This window comes from Cervus canadensis, chromosome 6, assembly GCF_019320065.1.
Source record: "Cervus canadensis isolate Bull #8, Minnesota chromosome 6, ASM1932006v1, whole genome shotgun sequence".
In the NCBI taxonomy this organism is placed as follows: domain Eukaryota; kingdom Metazoa; phylum Chordata; class Mammalia; order Artiodactyla; family Cervidae; genus Cervus; species Cervus canadensis.
In genome coordinates, this window is record NC_057391.1 from 38,988,457 (window position 1) to 39,005,618 (window position 17,162).

The 17,162-nt window shown below is 38.5% G+C and overlaps 1 protein-coding gene across 7 annotated transcripts in view; it reads right to left on the bottom strand.

Annotated features, from left to right (window-relative positions):
• TTBK2 (tau tubulin kinase 2) overlaps positions 1–17,162 on the bottom strand; it is a 95,706-nt gene that overhangs the window by 22,017 nt on the left and 56,527 nt on the right. For all 7 annotated transcript variants that reach the window (XM_043471598.1, XM_043471597.1, XM_043471595.1 and 4 more), the window contains 2 exons: positions 4,917–5,074; positions 809–1,025 (listed from right to left, as the gene is read on the bottom strand). In XM_043471598.1, coding sequence (XP_043327533.1) covers positions 809–1,025; positions 4,917–5,074 — 375 coding nt within the window. The remainder of the gene's footprint in view (positions 1–808; positions 1,026–4,916; positions 5,075–17,162) is intronic.

Sequence of the window (17,162 nt, forward strand, 5' to 3'; positions counted from 1 at the left end):
ATATATTTCCCATTCACAAAGAATGACTAGCCAACTTTCTATCAATCATGTTAACAGGTATCAGCCAGGAGTCTCATTTTACACCTATAAATGTTAACCTCCTTCCCAACTAAATCATTATTGAAAAAGAGGAAGTACCAAAAAACAAACTTATTTATAATTCACTGTCCCTCCATCCCATTTATCTTCGTCTTATTGTCCACAAACATAGAAATGACTGGAAACTAAAACTGAAGAGAAATTTAGGGGCAATCTACCCCAAGGTAGTATACTAAAAATTATTTAATTCAGAAATCTGTATCTCTCCCCATACTTACAAGTGGACCTGCTTCCAATTCTAATGAAGAAAAAATCATGTTACTTATTCAAGATGCACTTTGTCAGTTCATGACCAATTTGATGCTTTCCACTTCCAACCCTCATTTCCTCTCCTCCATTTGAGACAGTTTTCAGAATGAACACTCAGACCTCCATTGGTCTCCACTATGGAAGAGGGCCAGAGTCTTGCCATTTTATTTGAAAAGACCATTAAATTCTGTTCCATAGATGTATCTTCTTTTAGACTCTGCCTCTGGTTATTTTTTTTAAACTACCTTTATCTTCCACAAAATAGAAGATGAAAAATTTTTAACATCCACACCTGAGTGCAATGGGCAAAACTAACCAAAAAATACTGCAATCATTAATATAAATAACTAGCAACAGAGTGTTCTACTTATTCAAAATTGCGAATCATGATACTCTGCTAAACCAATAGGAGAAAAATAAGACAGAGATAGATATCATTTCCTATGCAAGAAATACACACCTTACAAATCCCAAGCTTTATCTTATTCCTGTTGGTATCCATCTCTTCCCAGACATCCTTCTCCTGGGGACGAGGGTGTCCCAGAGACCCAGGCAATTTATCTGGTAACATACCAACAGGGATGCCATTTTCTCCATCACTAAGCTGTTCATCTGGAAACACCTCATCTGTATTTTCTCGAAGCATGTCTCCTGGGATGGGAGTGGCATTAGCAATTCTGAAAGTGATAAATGAAAAAAAGAAAGAAAAAATGACAGAAGTTTAAAAACACCAGAATCAAAAATTACTATGGGACTATCCTACATTTTGTTTCTAGATTTAAATGATGAAGTCTATACATAATTAAGAAAGTAGAACAAAACAAAATCCTCAGAAACTTAGGGCATGTCAATTCTACAAAATAAACTGCACTTTGATCAACAGAACTTTCAAGCTGATTTAAAAACACAAATTCTGATACAATAACTCTCTAAGTTAGCAATCACTTTAAAAGCATTTATTTTCTATTGACTCTTTGTGAATTTTAATATATTCTATTCTTAACCTATTTTTCTTAGAGAATAACAAAAACTATAAACAGAAAAATGTTGTTATGATTCTTGCTTTTGAGGTGAAATAAGAAATTTTCTAACTATATACAGTTCATATGGTTCTGTATGAACTGACTAGGAACAAGATAGAAAATACTAATTGGCATTTGTCCGTATGTTCTTTCAAAGTAATTTCATGTCCTGTTTACATAGCTGGTCATCACTCCCCAAGACTTCTGGCCCATGAGGGGCTTTTCTAGTTCTCAGTTATATATAACTCACTAAGCAATCAGGTCCCTGCTGGGTCTGATATTCTGTAACTAGTATGTTCAACTTTATAGACTATAGTTTGTTTGTTTTTTTAATATTGCTGACTGAACATAACATTTAGCACACAGCAAAACCTTTTCTTAGAGGGATCTGCAATGTCTAAAAGTAGAAAAAAATGCCTTCAGCGGATTATACTGACACACACAATTATTATGAGTGGGAAAATAGATGTCTTCTCAGTGAACCACTCTAAAGGCCTAGGTGTTATAAATATGTCATGCTGTGAGAATAAGAAATATATATGCGACAGGAGCACCTGGCCTGTGTTTGCAGGCAAGGTATAAATTATAGAAGCAGATTAGGGGTAAACATTAAGAAGATATACAGAAGAATTGGATGGATGTCAAGACAAGCAATGAGACTGGACATCCTTTTCATGCCCTTTTCCATAATACAAGGTAGGAGTTGGCAAATTAGGGCCTATGAGCTTAAATCTGTTCATCTATTTGTGTAAATACTATGTGTGGCACACAGGCATGCTCATTTGCTTACATACTGGCTATACTATTTTAGCACTGCAGAGGCAATGGTGATGGTGACAGACAGCAGAGCCCACAAATATTCATCTGGCCCTTAGTTAACAGGTAAGGCTTGCTGACTCCTGATCTAAAGCATCCTCTTACCTTCTACACCTTCTCCCTCTACGAAGAGCTAAGAGTTGTGGGACATAATTATCAGTTTTTCTCTTTAACACTGATTCTCTAGGGTTTTCCAGGTATTCGACCAAATCATTTGCAAAGAGAGAAAACTCAGAAGTCAGCGAACTTTTTCTTGAAAGAGCCAGACAGTAAATAGTAGGCTTATGGGTCTAATACTTTGCAGGCAAGATGGATACTAAAATGAGTAGACAAGTGTATGATGAAAAATAAGTATATTCAAACAGCCTCAAAGTATCCTGAGTAGTAAAACACAAAGGTAAAAACAGCAACTTTATGGTGAAAAAACCTAACACCACCTTAACCAGATACCAACATTAATATCATCGGTAATAAGGCATCTTGACATTACGTATCTCCTTTTTTTTTTTTTTTTATTACGTATCTCCTTATTCAATGCTATCAATTTTCCCCTTATCTTGGCTTTAAATGTATCTCACAGATTCTGATATGTACTGTTTTAGTTATCAATATTATTCCTATAATTTCAGTTTCCGTTCTCCCTTTTACCCTAGAGTAATTTGATATAAGGTTTTTAAGTTTCCAGGTGGAAGGGTCTTTGACACATTTTTGTTAGTAAATAATATGTTTCTATTACAGTGTGATCAGATAATGTAACATTTCTGCTTTGTGGAACTACTTCTGTTTGGTGACCTGATAACTGATCAATTTTTATGAATATACCAGGGGCATTTGAGTGGATGGTGCTCTCTCTATCATCAGGGTATAGAAGTTGAAAAATATGCCTAAGGTCTACCTTACCGTGTTGTTGTCTTCTATTTCTTATTCTTCATTCAGCTGAATTCAATCTTGAACTCAGTTGTGAACAGACTGAACTGTATTACAATCTCCAGTTACTAGTGTGTTTCTTTGTATCTTTGAATCTCTGGTATTTGTGGCTTTCTAAAGATTACTGCTATGATTCTGGCGACTATATATTAATACTATGTCCCATTTGTGAATTGTGACACTTAGCATTAAAAGTACCCCTCCATCTCTATAACTTTTAATGTTTTGTGTGGTTTTTTTTTTTACTTGAATGCTACATTGTTTGATATCAGGATTGCTATTTTCTATTTCCATTTTCCTAATTTTTGTCTATCCCCTTCGGAAACGTGTTTTTCTTAGTGTATCTCTTGTATACAGCAATGTAAATGGAACTAAAAATCTTTTTATTTTAATAGATGTGCCCATGCATATTTATTTCGATGACTGCTAAGTTTGGTCTTAATCCTGTTATAATATTGTATAATTATGTGTATTTTGCTATATTCTCTATAAGATAGGCACTCTTTGTACTTTAAAACTTTAAAAAATATATATTTTAGAAGGTTTGCCTTTTTGTTTTAATGGTCACCTTTGGACATTTACATTTTAAGTGCTCTCAGTCCCATTTTCTTATTTAATCTTTTGCTATTTAGTTTCTTACTTGTAAAGTGAAGTGGCTGGAACAGGGTGATGGATTCCAAAACCAGATAAGCATGAGAAACACCTGATGTGTATGAACTTCTGTTCCACATGCCTAGACATTCTGATTTAGTAGGTCTGCTCTGAGTCCTATGAATAGGTATTTTAAACAAACATCTATGGTGGTTCTATTGTAGCTAGTCAGGGTCTCACATTTAAGAACTCAGACTAACTAACTGGGCTTCCCTGGTGGCTCAGAAGGTAAAGAATTTGCCTGCAATGCAGGAGACCGGGGTTCAATTCCTGGGTCAGGAAGATTCCCTGGAGGAGGGCATGGCAACCAGTCTAGTATTCTTGCCTGGAGAATTTCCATGAACAGAAGAGCCTGGCAGCTATAGTCCAAGAGGTCACAAACAGTTAGACACGATTGAGCAACTAACATACAGACTAATTAGGGATATTATCTCCAGTTCTATGGGTCCATGTAAGCTTTTCTGAGTCAATAAGCTCTAGTATCTCATCTCAATATAAAAGGAAAGCAATGGATTAGTGATAGAGAATCCCAATTAGGTCACTGAATGATTTTTCCCTACTTGCTTTTTCTTTTAAACTAGTTTAAAGCAATTAGAGAGCAGGTTCTAAAAAAGGGGGGGGGGTCAGAAAAAAGAGACAACTTCCCCCAAATTAAAATAACAAAAGCAACTGTATGAGTGCATATGTAGAGAAAAAGGCATTAAATAACAAAAAATACTAACCTCTTCCTAACACACTCTGAAAATTAATTGCTTTCATAAAAGGAATAACTACATGTTTTGTTCCCACTAAACTTAAGCAGAAGATAGTTAGAAATAATTGTGGCTTGTTGTCTCTAGGATCCCATATATTCTTTAGTAGTAAATGCAACAAATGCCCCTTTGCATTTTGAAGAAAACCTTCCGTACATCTGACATTAACAAGCAACACAAGCTCTAAGCTGCCATTTCACAGTATAACCTGTAAGTACTTTCTAAGAAAAGTAACTGTGAACAAAGTCATGTAAAAAGCAACGTTAATTCCAGGAAACCCAAAGGCATCCCTATGTCTTTGCATTTGGTCATCTGAGGCAGCCTGGATGAAACAAAAGACATTTCTGCTAACAGAATGCATCTAGGAAAGACACTGCTGAACCGTCTGTTTAGGACACACCCAATCGCCGCAGGGGTCAAACGGGTGTGCAGCTGAGGCGTGGTGGAGGCAGTGGTCGTGGTGAGGGAGCCATCAGTTCCAGTCTTCTCCCAGTCGAAAGGATCACTTTCAATTACTCCAAAGGCCTTGATGCTGTTGTCAAACACGGATGTAAGAAGCTAAATCACAAAAGGAAAAAACTGGAGTAAGCCAACAGTAAACATAGTCACTTTATTCTATAAGAGAAAACACCCCAGACTCTTAGTTTGGTAGTATCACTTTTTTAAAAAGCCTGATGATACAAATAGGGGAACTCGAATAAGGACTACGTAAGGATGATGATGTTCAATTAGCATTGATTTTTCTCAGCTGAGATACAGATATTTGGTTATGTAGGATAATGCATTTTTTGTAGGAAGATAAATAATGAAGCATCATACATAGAACCTACTTTGTGATGATTTGGCAAAGGGAAATATGTATTATATGTGTATATGTGCATTAAGTTTCAATCATCTGAGAGTTTTTTTTTTTTTTTTGTCAAAAAGGAACATTTTTATATGCTTCAACTTAAGTGACCAAGGTTAACAGTTGGTATATCTAGGTTAAGAGGTATATAAAACTTCATTGTACTTTCTTAGAATGTTTTTGTTGGTTTGAAAAATTCTTAAACTATGTGTATGTGCACACAAACTATCAAATTCTGCTATTACTTTATATTATACATTCTTTTACTTTTTGTCTTTCAATTCCAAAAGTGTGGTGTAATATTAAGAAAAATTTCATAAAGACCTTCCTTTACTGTTTGACAGTATGCAACATTTTCAATTTTATGGTTAAAACTGGATTAAACTCTCATCATTTCTCTTATTGTTAGTATCCTACCCTTATAGATTTACCTTGCACATTTCCTGCCCCAGACCTGAAATTAGTACTTCTTCACTGGAGGATTTTTACAAAGGTCTGTTTAAGGTTTCAAAAATATTGCTCTAAGAAGTGAAGAACAGATGCCATAAATAAGGAGGGGGATGAGGGTTCCAGGATCAGATGACCAGTTAGGAGGCTACTGTCAACTAAAGCTGAGTGGTAACAGTGGAGGTGTTAGGATTAGAACATGATTTGTAGAGCCAACAGAACTTACTGACAGAGTAGATGAAAGCTGTAAAAGTAAAGAAAGAATAAAGAAAAATTTATATTTCTGTCCTGAGCTCCTGGTACCATTTAATGAGATGGAAAGCAGTGAATCTGAGGACTGGGATGTTTAAAGTTTTATGGAGTTTAGGGAGGAACAAGGAATATAGATACAAATTTGAGAGTCATCAGTGCATTGATATTACTGGCTATTATTTAAAGCCATAGACTAGATGATATGATCTAGGTAGAGTAGGTTGCAAGGGCTAAGGCCAAGGGCATTGCAACATTTAGATGGAAAGATGAGGTGAACTCAGCAAATGAAACCAAGGAGTGGCCAGTGAGGCAAGAAATGGGTATGTGTTGACCAAGTGAAGAAACCACCTCAACAAGCAGATGGTCAAATGCTATCAATTATAAACTTAACAGTTATTTCTGATTATTTAATTGATTTCACCCAGACTGTAGGTTCCAAGAGGCTGGTACATGGCTGATCTTGCTCATCACTGTATCAAACATAATGCCTCCTATCAAAGAGTGTCATATTGTGATTTCTATGAAATATATATCTGGTCACTTAGAAGGTCAAAAATATATTTCTTATATATATTTGGTCTTTGTCCACAGTTTCTGACTCACAGCTCCCCAAACTCTTGAAATTTTCTGAGAGATAAGAGCAATGGGAGCATTTTTTGTCATAGTATTTGATCTCTAGTCCTCAGTTCCTGAAATCACTTCAGAGCCATACAGGGGAAATGGGTGTCTTTTTATTCATAACAAGCTCCTTTCTACCGCAACTGGGTTTATGTTACTAAGGTGACTTTTGGAAAGTCACCAAAGGATGGAGGCTGCTCATCAGAGGAACCAACCATATGATTAGAGGGTTGGAACTTTCAGTCCCACACTTGTGTCCTCCAGGGGAGGGAAGAGGGCTGGATGTTGAATATATTACCAAGGGTCAGGGAACTCTGCTCAATATTATATAACAATCTAAAGGGGGAAAGAATTTCAAAAAGAATAGACACATGTGCATGTATTACTGAATCACTGCTGTACAACACATTGTTAATCAAACTATAATCCAAAATAAAAAGTTAAAAAACAAAAACAAAAATTTTTTAAAATGACCAATGGTCAATGATTTAATCAAGCATACCTATGTAATGAAGCCTCCATAAAAACCCAGAGGCTGGGGTTCAGAGACCTTCTAGGTTGGTTGGTATGTGGAGATGCTGAGAGAATGGTGCCCTTGGAGAGGGCATGAAAGCTCCACACTTTTCCTCACACCTTGTTACATGCAATTCTTCTATCTGGCTGCTTGAGTTACATCCTTTGTAATGAAATGGTAATCTAGTGGAAAACTGGTTTCCCACAACCCGTGAGCCACTCCAGCAAGTTAATCAAACCCAAGGAGGAGGTCATGGGACCCTCATAACTTAACAGCCATTCAGTCAGAAACACACATGACAACTAGGACTTGCAATTAGTCTCTGAAGTGGAGGGCAGTTTCATGCAAATAAGTCCTTAACCTGTGGAAACTATTTATCTCTTGGTAGATGTTGTCAGAACTGAGTTGAATTTTAGGAACTCAGCTGGTGTCAGAGAACTGCTTGGTGGTATGGAGGAAAAAAAAACATGTTGGAATTGTGGGTGAAGATTCCTTACATAGTATCTAAAAACAGTTAAAGAATAAACGTTTATTTGTAATAATATTTACTATAAGATTCACATGATCTTTCTGTCTAAGTCTCAAAGAAAAAAATAATAAACGTAGAAAAGAAAACTAAAAGTTAAAACGCATTGGGAAAGGCCTAGTTATAAAACCTGAGAATTTTTATTTTGGCCCTGTTTTTCTTGGCATAAGCTATCTGTGTTACAGCTCAGACTTTTCGCAAACTGTCAGAGGTAGAGACTTCAGAAAACACAAAGGATGAGAGGGAAATGGACTGAAACCCTGCACATATAAGAACTGAAGAGGCAGACTCTGGACCGCTTTCCTGACTCTGGAGCCTGAGGTTCTCATAGGTCCCACAGAGTGAGACGCTTCTTTCCTGCAAAGTGGAGCCCCTGGTCCTGGGTCAGCTCTGCCTTGCTGCGTGAGCACTCAGACAGCTACTGCTCAATGCCGTGCTGGTACTGGGTGGCGACAGGGATGGCCCTAAACAGTTTTTATTGCCTGCTGTCCCTTTATCATGGAATTCCTTACATTTATCATAGTACTGAATGTTTTAGAAATGTAGCATTTATGCCATTGGGCCTCCAATAAGAAATAGCTCATTACTATAATGATGATACTGGAGACCTCCAGGAAGGACGCAGGGCACAGAACAAAGGAAACAGAAGGAAAGCTAAAAGCACTGAAGCACTAAAGGCACCCTACTGAGAACACATGGTCGGATGGTTAGAGCTCTGCAGATACCTTACAGAGCTAAACGTTTCAAATGCAGCAGAATAATTGTCTAATTCAGGACTATGGTTGCTCCAAATCCTAAACTTCAACAGATTGGGATGGGATAAACAGGACAGGTCAAGGATTTTTTCTTTTTGGTAACCTAATTCAGCATATCACACTTGGCTAAAATAAATAATAAGACCAGAAAACTCAATTCAGTTACTCATTCCAATAGATTTGAGAACAATACATAAACCATTAGCCTCTAAATCAAATATATATATATGTGTGTGTGTGTGTGTGTATATATGTAAATAAATAAGTAAAACTTATGGTCCTCATCCTTTCTTATATTCCAATACTATTGAGGATTAAAACACTTTCAGTTTCCAATCAGAACAGGAGCTCACTGTGCTCCTGTTTCTTTTTCCTGTTTCCTTTTTCTCAAACTGAAAAGGAAGCAGAGCAAAATCTGAAGAAACCTTCCAGATGATTCTGACACTTCCCTCTAGGAAGGTAGGACCTGTATCTCTCCATTGAGAATTACTGGAATCTAGTATACATCTGACTCCTTTACTTCTTTAATTTAATAATATATTCTTAGAAAATACAAACTTATCTACAGAGTCTAGGTTTCTCAAATTAGGGTAACGTGTACCCTCAGGGGATGCAGCCATATGCCAGAGAGTTTAAAAGTCATTTGATAAATGTGGCACAGTTTCCTAGAGAATTTTACTCAGAGGTAAGACACTTAATATATTTTATAATACAATGAACACAAGGCAGTTAGAAAGCACAGTTCATAGGAACCTTTAGGATAAATCAAAAGAATGCAAAGAAGCTGTGGACTCATGGCTGACATTTTAAGACTGGTCCCAGACTTCTTGAGAACATGCTCATACTTTGCTGCAACAGGAGAAATTGGTGAAATAGTGTGAGAAACTCTAGAAGCACTAACATCATTAGGAAGGTGAATCTTCCTTGAACGGAAGTAGGGAAAGGAGAGAGGTTGGGGGAAGGAGACTGGGGGGGCGGGGGCGGTGTGGAGAAAAGAGGATGGAGGACCTAAGTAAGGTCTAGACAGACAACAGTGCAGTATTACTTTTTATGTGGTTACTGTTGCTGACTATTTGTGTCAACTGTCTATCCAGTTGCACTTACAAATAAGAGGTAGTTGTTTTTCTTAATCCTAATTCTAACAAGACATACAATAAAATGGTTTTTTTCTAAAGCAAATTATTCAAGACACAAAGTACATAAAAATCAAGTACTATGTCTGGGCAATTAGATTCTGAATAATTTTGATTTTCTACTTTTCTGTAAATTCCAAACTTCTTTTATGACATGTATTGCTTTCAATAACAAGAAAAATTCAACAGAAATGCATTATCTAAAGTAAGTTAATTGTATACATAAGCAGGTGTAGTCCACAAAAATGCATGGTGCAGCTCCTGCCACATGGAATATCCTTATTCTTCACAGTAATCAGTCATCTGACAAAGACACAGTACCTGGGGGAAGCATTATGTCCCCTCTTCTTATCCTTAGCACAAATGCAATCAACAGTTTTATCATATTTACCTCTACATGAAACCCCAGTTTGCCCTTTCAAAGAAAATGCAGATAAAGTCCAATTATTGTAAAAAAAAGAACTATTTGCAATGTGATATTGGGGACTGAGAAGGCTGATTCCTGAATTCTCAGTTAATAAATGATAAACTAATGGATCAATAAAGCACTTAACCAGTAGAGCATAATGGCAATGCTGTCTTGGCTGTTTCAAAGATAGGTTATTTACGGCAAAAGAAACTGCCTCATTTCAGTGATAAGTAGATGCAATAGAGGAAAAGAAAGGTTCTACATTTCTCTCTTCCAGGAATTTTTTAGTAGTATTGGTAGAGGGAAAAACAAAACAAAACAAAACAAAACACTGCATCCTTTGGAAAAAATAACTGAAAAAAGAAGAGAGATCAAATAAAGAGAATGAGCTGAAGAAGCTGCAGAGTTTTAGGCTGTTTTCACTACTTACAAGATCCTAGAAAAACTCAGGAGTGCCCCCTGGCCGGCTGCCCCAGGGCAGCTGAGGCAGCAGGAGGCAGCCTCAGCCACTGTGCTGCCTGTTACCAAGGTCATTTTTCAGGTGCTCATCTCCCATGAGGTAAATTGGCAATGTCTAAGGTTTAAGATGTCTCCTAAAAAGCCCAGTGAAAAAGATAAGCAACATTTCCTTTTTTCCTTAACAGGACAAAGCAGCATAAAAGAAACAGAAGTTCTCTTACTAATATTAATAACATAGAAGTAATGCTGAGTAGAATACAAGAATGAAAAGTAAGATAATTGTAAGCAAATGCAGTGTCCCTAGGTACATGTAAAACCTCTTCAGGTTAACATGATGCTTTACAATTCATAAAACATTCTCACAATTATCTCATTTATATCCTAACAAAACTGTGAGGTAGGTATTTTCACCATTTCACAGGTGAAAAAGAAAACAGGCTTAGAAAAGCCATACAAACGGTGTGTAGCAAAGCTCCGACTGAAACAGATCTTTTAAACGCAGTGTCATTTGCACCATGTAAGAGTTACAGCCGGTCAGCAGGTGTTGGGCTGCACCCCACAAACCTGCAAATCCTGCAGTTGCCATTCCTCAAGACTGAAGAAAGACCCAAGAGACAGGGACAGAGACATCAATGGTTTACTGGATGGGATATCGTACACATCCGCAGCAAAATGGTCCTGGAGCAACACCTCGCCGTGCCTGGCAAAGAGCAGGCAGACCACGGCAGCAATCTTCACTCCTAGGGGAAGAAGGAGGGTACCACTTGCAGGGGAAACTGACATCAGCTTGGCTCAGCAGTTACCAGGGAAACCAGCAACTGGGGCAAATCCCTCAGAGCCCTCAGATGTATGACCATCACAAGGGCTGATGATTCTCTTTAATAAACAAGGAGGCAGAATCATTCTGGGCTAAGGACTAGAACAATCACCAGCTGGGGCAGGGGGCAAGGATGTTCCTGTGAGAAGGGTATAGGTGGGAAGCAGGAACTGGTTGAACAGGGAATGTGCAGAGAGGAAGAGAAGAGCCATCTTAAGTGGTGTGACCATACAACAGGCAAGGCAAAAACAGTATAAAATTGAAATTATCCTTGAAAGCTTCTTAAGATGCCCACAAAGTACAAGACAGTAGTTGTACTAGACGCAAAATAGCTCATTTCCCCCCCAGCATTGGGAGAGACTTCTATTTCTTCAGATGAGTGTGACTGAAGCTACCTACATTGAGGGGCTATACTGTACCCCCAAACTACTGTTCTTTTAAACATAAGAATCACACTCAGCACAGCCTGATTGCTGTTAATGAGTGATGAATGAGGCAGGAGCAGATTCACGAGGGTACTGCACCTCACCCTCACCACAGGGCGTGGCTGGCTGAGCCAAAGCACAGGCAGGATCACAGACACCATAAAACTGTTCTTCCACCTCCTGAACGTGCAGGTGAATTTAAGTGAGTCTAGTATTCTGTGACTCTACTGTACTCTATAGTCATATCAAATACCCATTCATTGGCTCAGACGTACACTGAATGCCTAAGATACTGGGTGCTAGGAATGCAAGAATGAACAAAGCAGCCTTGTCTCCAGAGTGTCTGCATTTAACAGAAGCAATAATCAGATTAAGCAGAGTTTGTTCAATTTGGCAAACTTTCATTAAATGACTGTCACTGTGCTAATTTCTTGAGAAAACTGAGCTAAATGTGCAAGGTCCTGGCTCTAATGGAGTTTATCTAGAAAGGTGACACAACAAAGTACCTGCTCTCAGAGTTTAGCATAAGAAATCATTCCTGTCTGAAAGGAATCAGAGGAGACTGTTGCATCTGAGTCGGGCCTTCAACTTCATAAGACAAGCAAGCAGCATTATAAAACACAGGCATTCCAGGCAGGACAAGCTGGAAGAAAGGCTAGGAGTCCCATCTGACTGCACTAAGGGATCCAATAAAGCTGATACACATTAAGTACAACTGGGAATGAAGGAGATGAAAGCAAGAATTCATCCACTTCTCTCCATCTCCACTGCTTACACCCAAGCCAAGACCATCACGGATCCCTTGCCCAGGTAGGCGCTACCTCCCAGCCTCTCTCCCAGTTAGACCTGAGTCAGTGTGACGTAGTTCTGGTAACAGGGTACAAGCCAAAGTGTTCAGATCACTTCCAGGTCTGTTCTTAAGCCCCCAAACCATTATCCATGCCTGCTCTTCCCTTTCCTGATGACTGTAAAGGCCATGGATTAAAGACAGCAGAGTTAAAATATGGGTGGAGCCTGGCTGTTCAAGGTACCACTAGGGTTACCCAAGAGAGGGGCCCAACCTAACTACACTGTTTTGTGAGCAAAGGAAAAAAAAACCTGTGGTGTTAAAACACTGATTTTTAAAATATTTCTTTCCAAGGTACAGCTCAGTCTCTCTAAATACCTTCCTAAGTAGTCTCTAATTTTCTGCCTCATTTGAACGCACACAACTACAAAAGCAATCCTCTTCAAACACAAATTGGATCACCATGTTCCTGTTTATTAGACTTCCAGGGCTTCCTGTTGCACCAGAATAAACTGAAACGCCTGGCTTTTAAAAAACTGAAGACTGGCAAGGCCCTATATCACCTGGCTTCTGCCCTCCTTTGCAATCTCATCTCAAACAACTCTCTCCCCTCATTTACCACATTCTAGTGTACTTTTCTTTTCATTCCTTTCTTGCATCGGAGTATATGCACATGTTCTTCCTCTTGCTTATAACCTTCTTCCTCCTGTTTCTGCTCTCCACGTGGCCAACATAGTCCCATTTTTTAGGGTTCAGCTTACGTGGGCAGCTTAAGAGAGAACGAGAGAGAAACCTTCCAACACCTTATTTAATGGGACTTTCCCCCTTGTTACTCTCTAGATCAGCCTCTCCTTTGCTTCAAAAGCAGCCCATCTGTACCTTCTGAAAAATTTAACTCTGTTGCTATTAGAGTCAGGGTAGCCTAAAACACCTCTAAGCCCCCCAAAGCAAGAGGCAAGCCTGCTGAATTTTGATGGAAGCACTGTATAAACAGTCCTATTCTTAAACCTGGAGAGTATATTAAGATTAAGGACACTGGATGGCTTCCTCTCTCATGTCCTTTGATGTTAGCAATACTATGGCAATGTATGAAACGGCTCATCTACACATTTTAGTTTCAGGCTCACCAATGATGTGTATATTTATGGGTTTCATTAGTGTTCTCAATTTGCTCATTGATGTGGAGGAATTCAAGATAGATAAAATTGCCCCAGGCAACCCTCAGAAATAGCTCTCTTTCTTAAAACATTTTAAAAGGATTTATTTAAATCATAAGATGGCAACAGCAAGATTGAACATTTTTTTTATCACTATCTACATTTCTGAAAAAGTTCACCCAGCACTTTTTTTAGAAACTTAAAATTTGAAATATAAATTCATAGGATATCATAAAAACAGTACAAAGAAGTACCCTTTACCCAGTTTGCCTTAATTGTAACATCTTAAATAACTAGAGTACAATGTCTAAAACAGGAGAATAACATTGTTACAATCCAGAGAGTTTATCAAATTTCACCAGTTTTAGGTGTACTTGTGGGAAGAGCTGACTCATTTGAAAAGACCCTGATGCTGGGAAAGATTGAGGGCAGGAGGAGAAGGGGATGACAGAGGATGAGATGGTTGGATGGCATCACCAACTCAATGGACATGGGTTTGGGTGAACTCTGGGAGTTGGTGATAGACAGGAAGGCCTGGCATGCTGCAGCTTATGGGGTCACAAAGAGTCGGACACAACAGAGCAACTGAACTGAACTGAACTGTGTGATTTTATGGTTCTATACAATTTTATCACCAGAGGAGATTCAAGGCTTAGAACTTGCCTTTTATAGTTGCTATACTTTCGAAATCTAATAAAAACAACCCACAGGTTCTGTATCTGAGGATTTAACCAACCAAATTAAAAATATTTAAAAATCCAGAAAGTTCCCCAAAGCAAAACTTAAGTTTACCAGCAACTAGTTTCAAGCATTTATACTGCACTAGGTATTACAAGCAATCTAGAGATGAGTTAAAGTATATGACAGGATGTGCGAAAGTTATATACAAGTATTCTGCCATTTTCTATGAGGGAGTTGAGGACCAGTAATCCCCGGGGGCCTGGAACCAATCCCCTGCAGATATCAAGGGTTGACCATACTCCTAATAAGATATATTTGCTTTAATCTTGATTACAATTTTAACATCTTCACCTTCAGTTTAACAGACAGAAAACAGGATTTATGTACTCATGAGAGCTGATTTTTCTTACATTTCTTGAGTAGGAGATGATTAGGCAAAATACGATTCAATTTTCCTAACATTTGTTGAAAATTTAGGTGCCAGGCACAGTGTCAGGATAGTGTGGGATAATAAAAACAAAGTAAGACACAGCTGTACCTCCAGGATTTAAAAGCCAGTAGGGAAGACAGACATACATACGTAGTAAGTATAAACTTGGATGTAATTTCCCCAAACCCCAAAAGCGAATGTCAGCCTTTATTCAAACTGAGATGTCTGTAAGATTCCCAGTAGAGAGCGTCAGCTCTCTTGGTCTGCACAGGCTACAAGGGCGAGCACCAGCAGGGCATGGTAGGGTGCTGACAACATGCCACTTGTTAAGATAATAATGTTCTCTGGCAAGAAACTGCAATTTTTAAGAATTCACAAACCACAGACATTCACAGTAAAAGTGGCTTTGGAAAACAACATCACTTAACACTTTGATTATGAAATATATTCCCTTTGGTCCTGTCTCAGAACATATGAAGTTAGAGACATACCGTTTATCTGACCTCTGATATAGCTAGGGAAGCAGTCACACTAAGTACTGGAATGGTTTTAGATCGCTGCTGGTTTGTTGCTGTTTTTAACTACACTGGTTGTTCAGTAAGGAATTAAAAATTTTGAAAGAACAGTAATTAAACTCAAATTCAGGAATGAATTCCAAATTATAAAATTAACCATTCAGTTCAGTTCAGTCGCTCAGTCGTGTCCGACTCTTTGCGACCCCATGAATCGCAGCACGCTAGGCCTCCCTGTCCATCACCAACTCCCGGAGTTTACTCAAACTCATGTCCATCGAGTCGGTGATGCCATCCAGCCATCTCATCCTCTGTCGTCCCCTTCTCCTCCTGCCCCCAATCCCTCCCAGCATCAGGGTCTTTTCCAGTGAGTCAACTCTTCGCTTGAAGTGGCCAAAGTATTGGAGTTTCAGCTTCAGCATCAGTCCTTCCAATGAACACCCAGGACTGATCTTCAGGATGGACTGGTTGGATCTCCTTGCAGTCTCTCAAGGGACTCTCAAGAGTCTTCTCCAACACCACAGTTCAAAAGCATCAATTTTTCGGCGCTCAGCTTTCTTCACAGTCCAACTCTCACATCCATATTAACCATTAGACAGCATTAATTCACAAGAACATTCAGATTCAAAGTAGAGTAATTTTTCTCAAAATGAAGACTGCAGCAGAGCATTGTGAGGAAAGCAGGAGACAGAAACTGCAAAGGTCAGATCTTTTTGGAACCTGATATCACACTGATACTAGTCATCAGCACATCTTTTAGTCACCAACATCTTTTTCCCAATTATCCTTCTCCCATCTACCTGCCCTCTGCTCCTACTCACTGCTTACAGAAGATCAAAGAGCAAAGAAGAACCAGAAAATGTTATGAAAATGTTATGCCTGCTCTCTCTCTTCTAAAATACAAAATTACTATACTTTCTATTGTTATCAGGCGACAGAATAACAGAGAAGTCTCTAAAAGAATGTACAAATGAAAAACCAGAGAACAATATTTTGCTAATTTAAATTGTAGGTCTAAGTTTCAAACTTTAGCTGGGGAACATTATAGTCTTCTTTGGAACGTAGGCATAACTAAAGGAGAGAGTGTGATTAAAAACTTTTTTTGCTGTGGAACTAATACATCAAACTTTGTCAATAAAAAAATTATTAGCACCCAAGATGAGAAAGTTGGAACAACTCCTAGCTCCTCCTGATTCTAGTCTTACAAGTAAAACTTCATTATTTCATTGCAAGTAATGTGAACTCTACACATTTAAAAAAATCCATATATAAAATATGAGAACATATTCCAAAGCGACTCATATACAATGTATTTTTGCCATTTGTTAGCCTATATGTTATAACCCAAATAGCCACATAGGAAAGAACAACACAGGCTCACCTACTTAAGATCTCTAAGGACTCAAGGCTGTTATGTTGCCTCTCTGCTTTATATTCTATTTATATATTATACAAAAACTACATTTTTCACAAAGAAATATTTATTATATGCAAATAAGTTCACTGTGCAGTAGACAGTCTTTTAGTCTTCAACATTGACAACATTTTAGAATATGAAACTTCCACTAGGACTTCCCTGGTATCTCAGCGGTAAAGAATCCACCTGCCGATGCAGGAGACATGGGTTCAATCCTTGGCCAGGGAAGATACCACATGCTGCAGTGCTACGAAGCCCATACGCCACAACTATTAAGCCTGTGATCTAGAGCCTGTGAACTGCAACTTTTGAGCCCACATGCTGCAACTACTGAAGCTCGTGAGCCCTAGAGCCAGTGCTCTGCAACAAGAGAAGCCACTGCAATGAGAAGCCTGCGCAGAGCACCTAGAGTAGCCCTCGCTCACCACAGTAAGAGAAAGCCCCTGCAGCAACAAAGGCT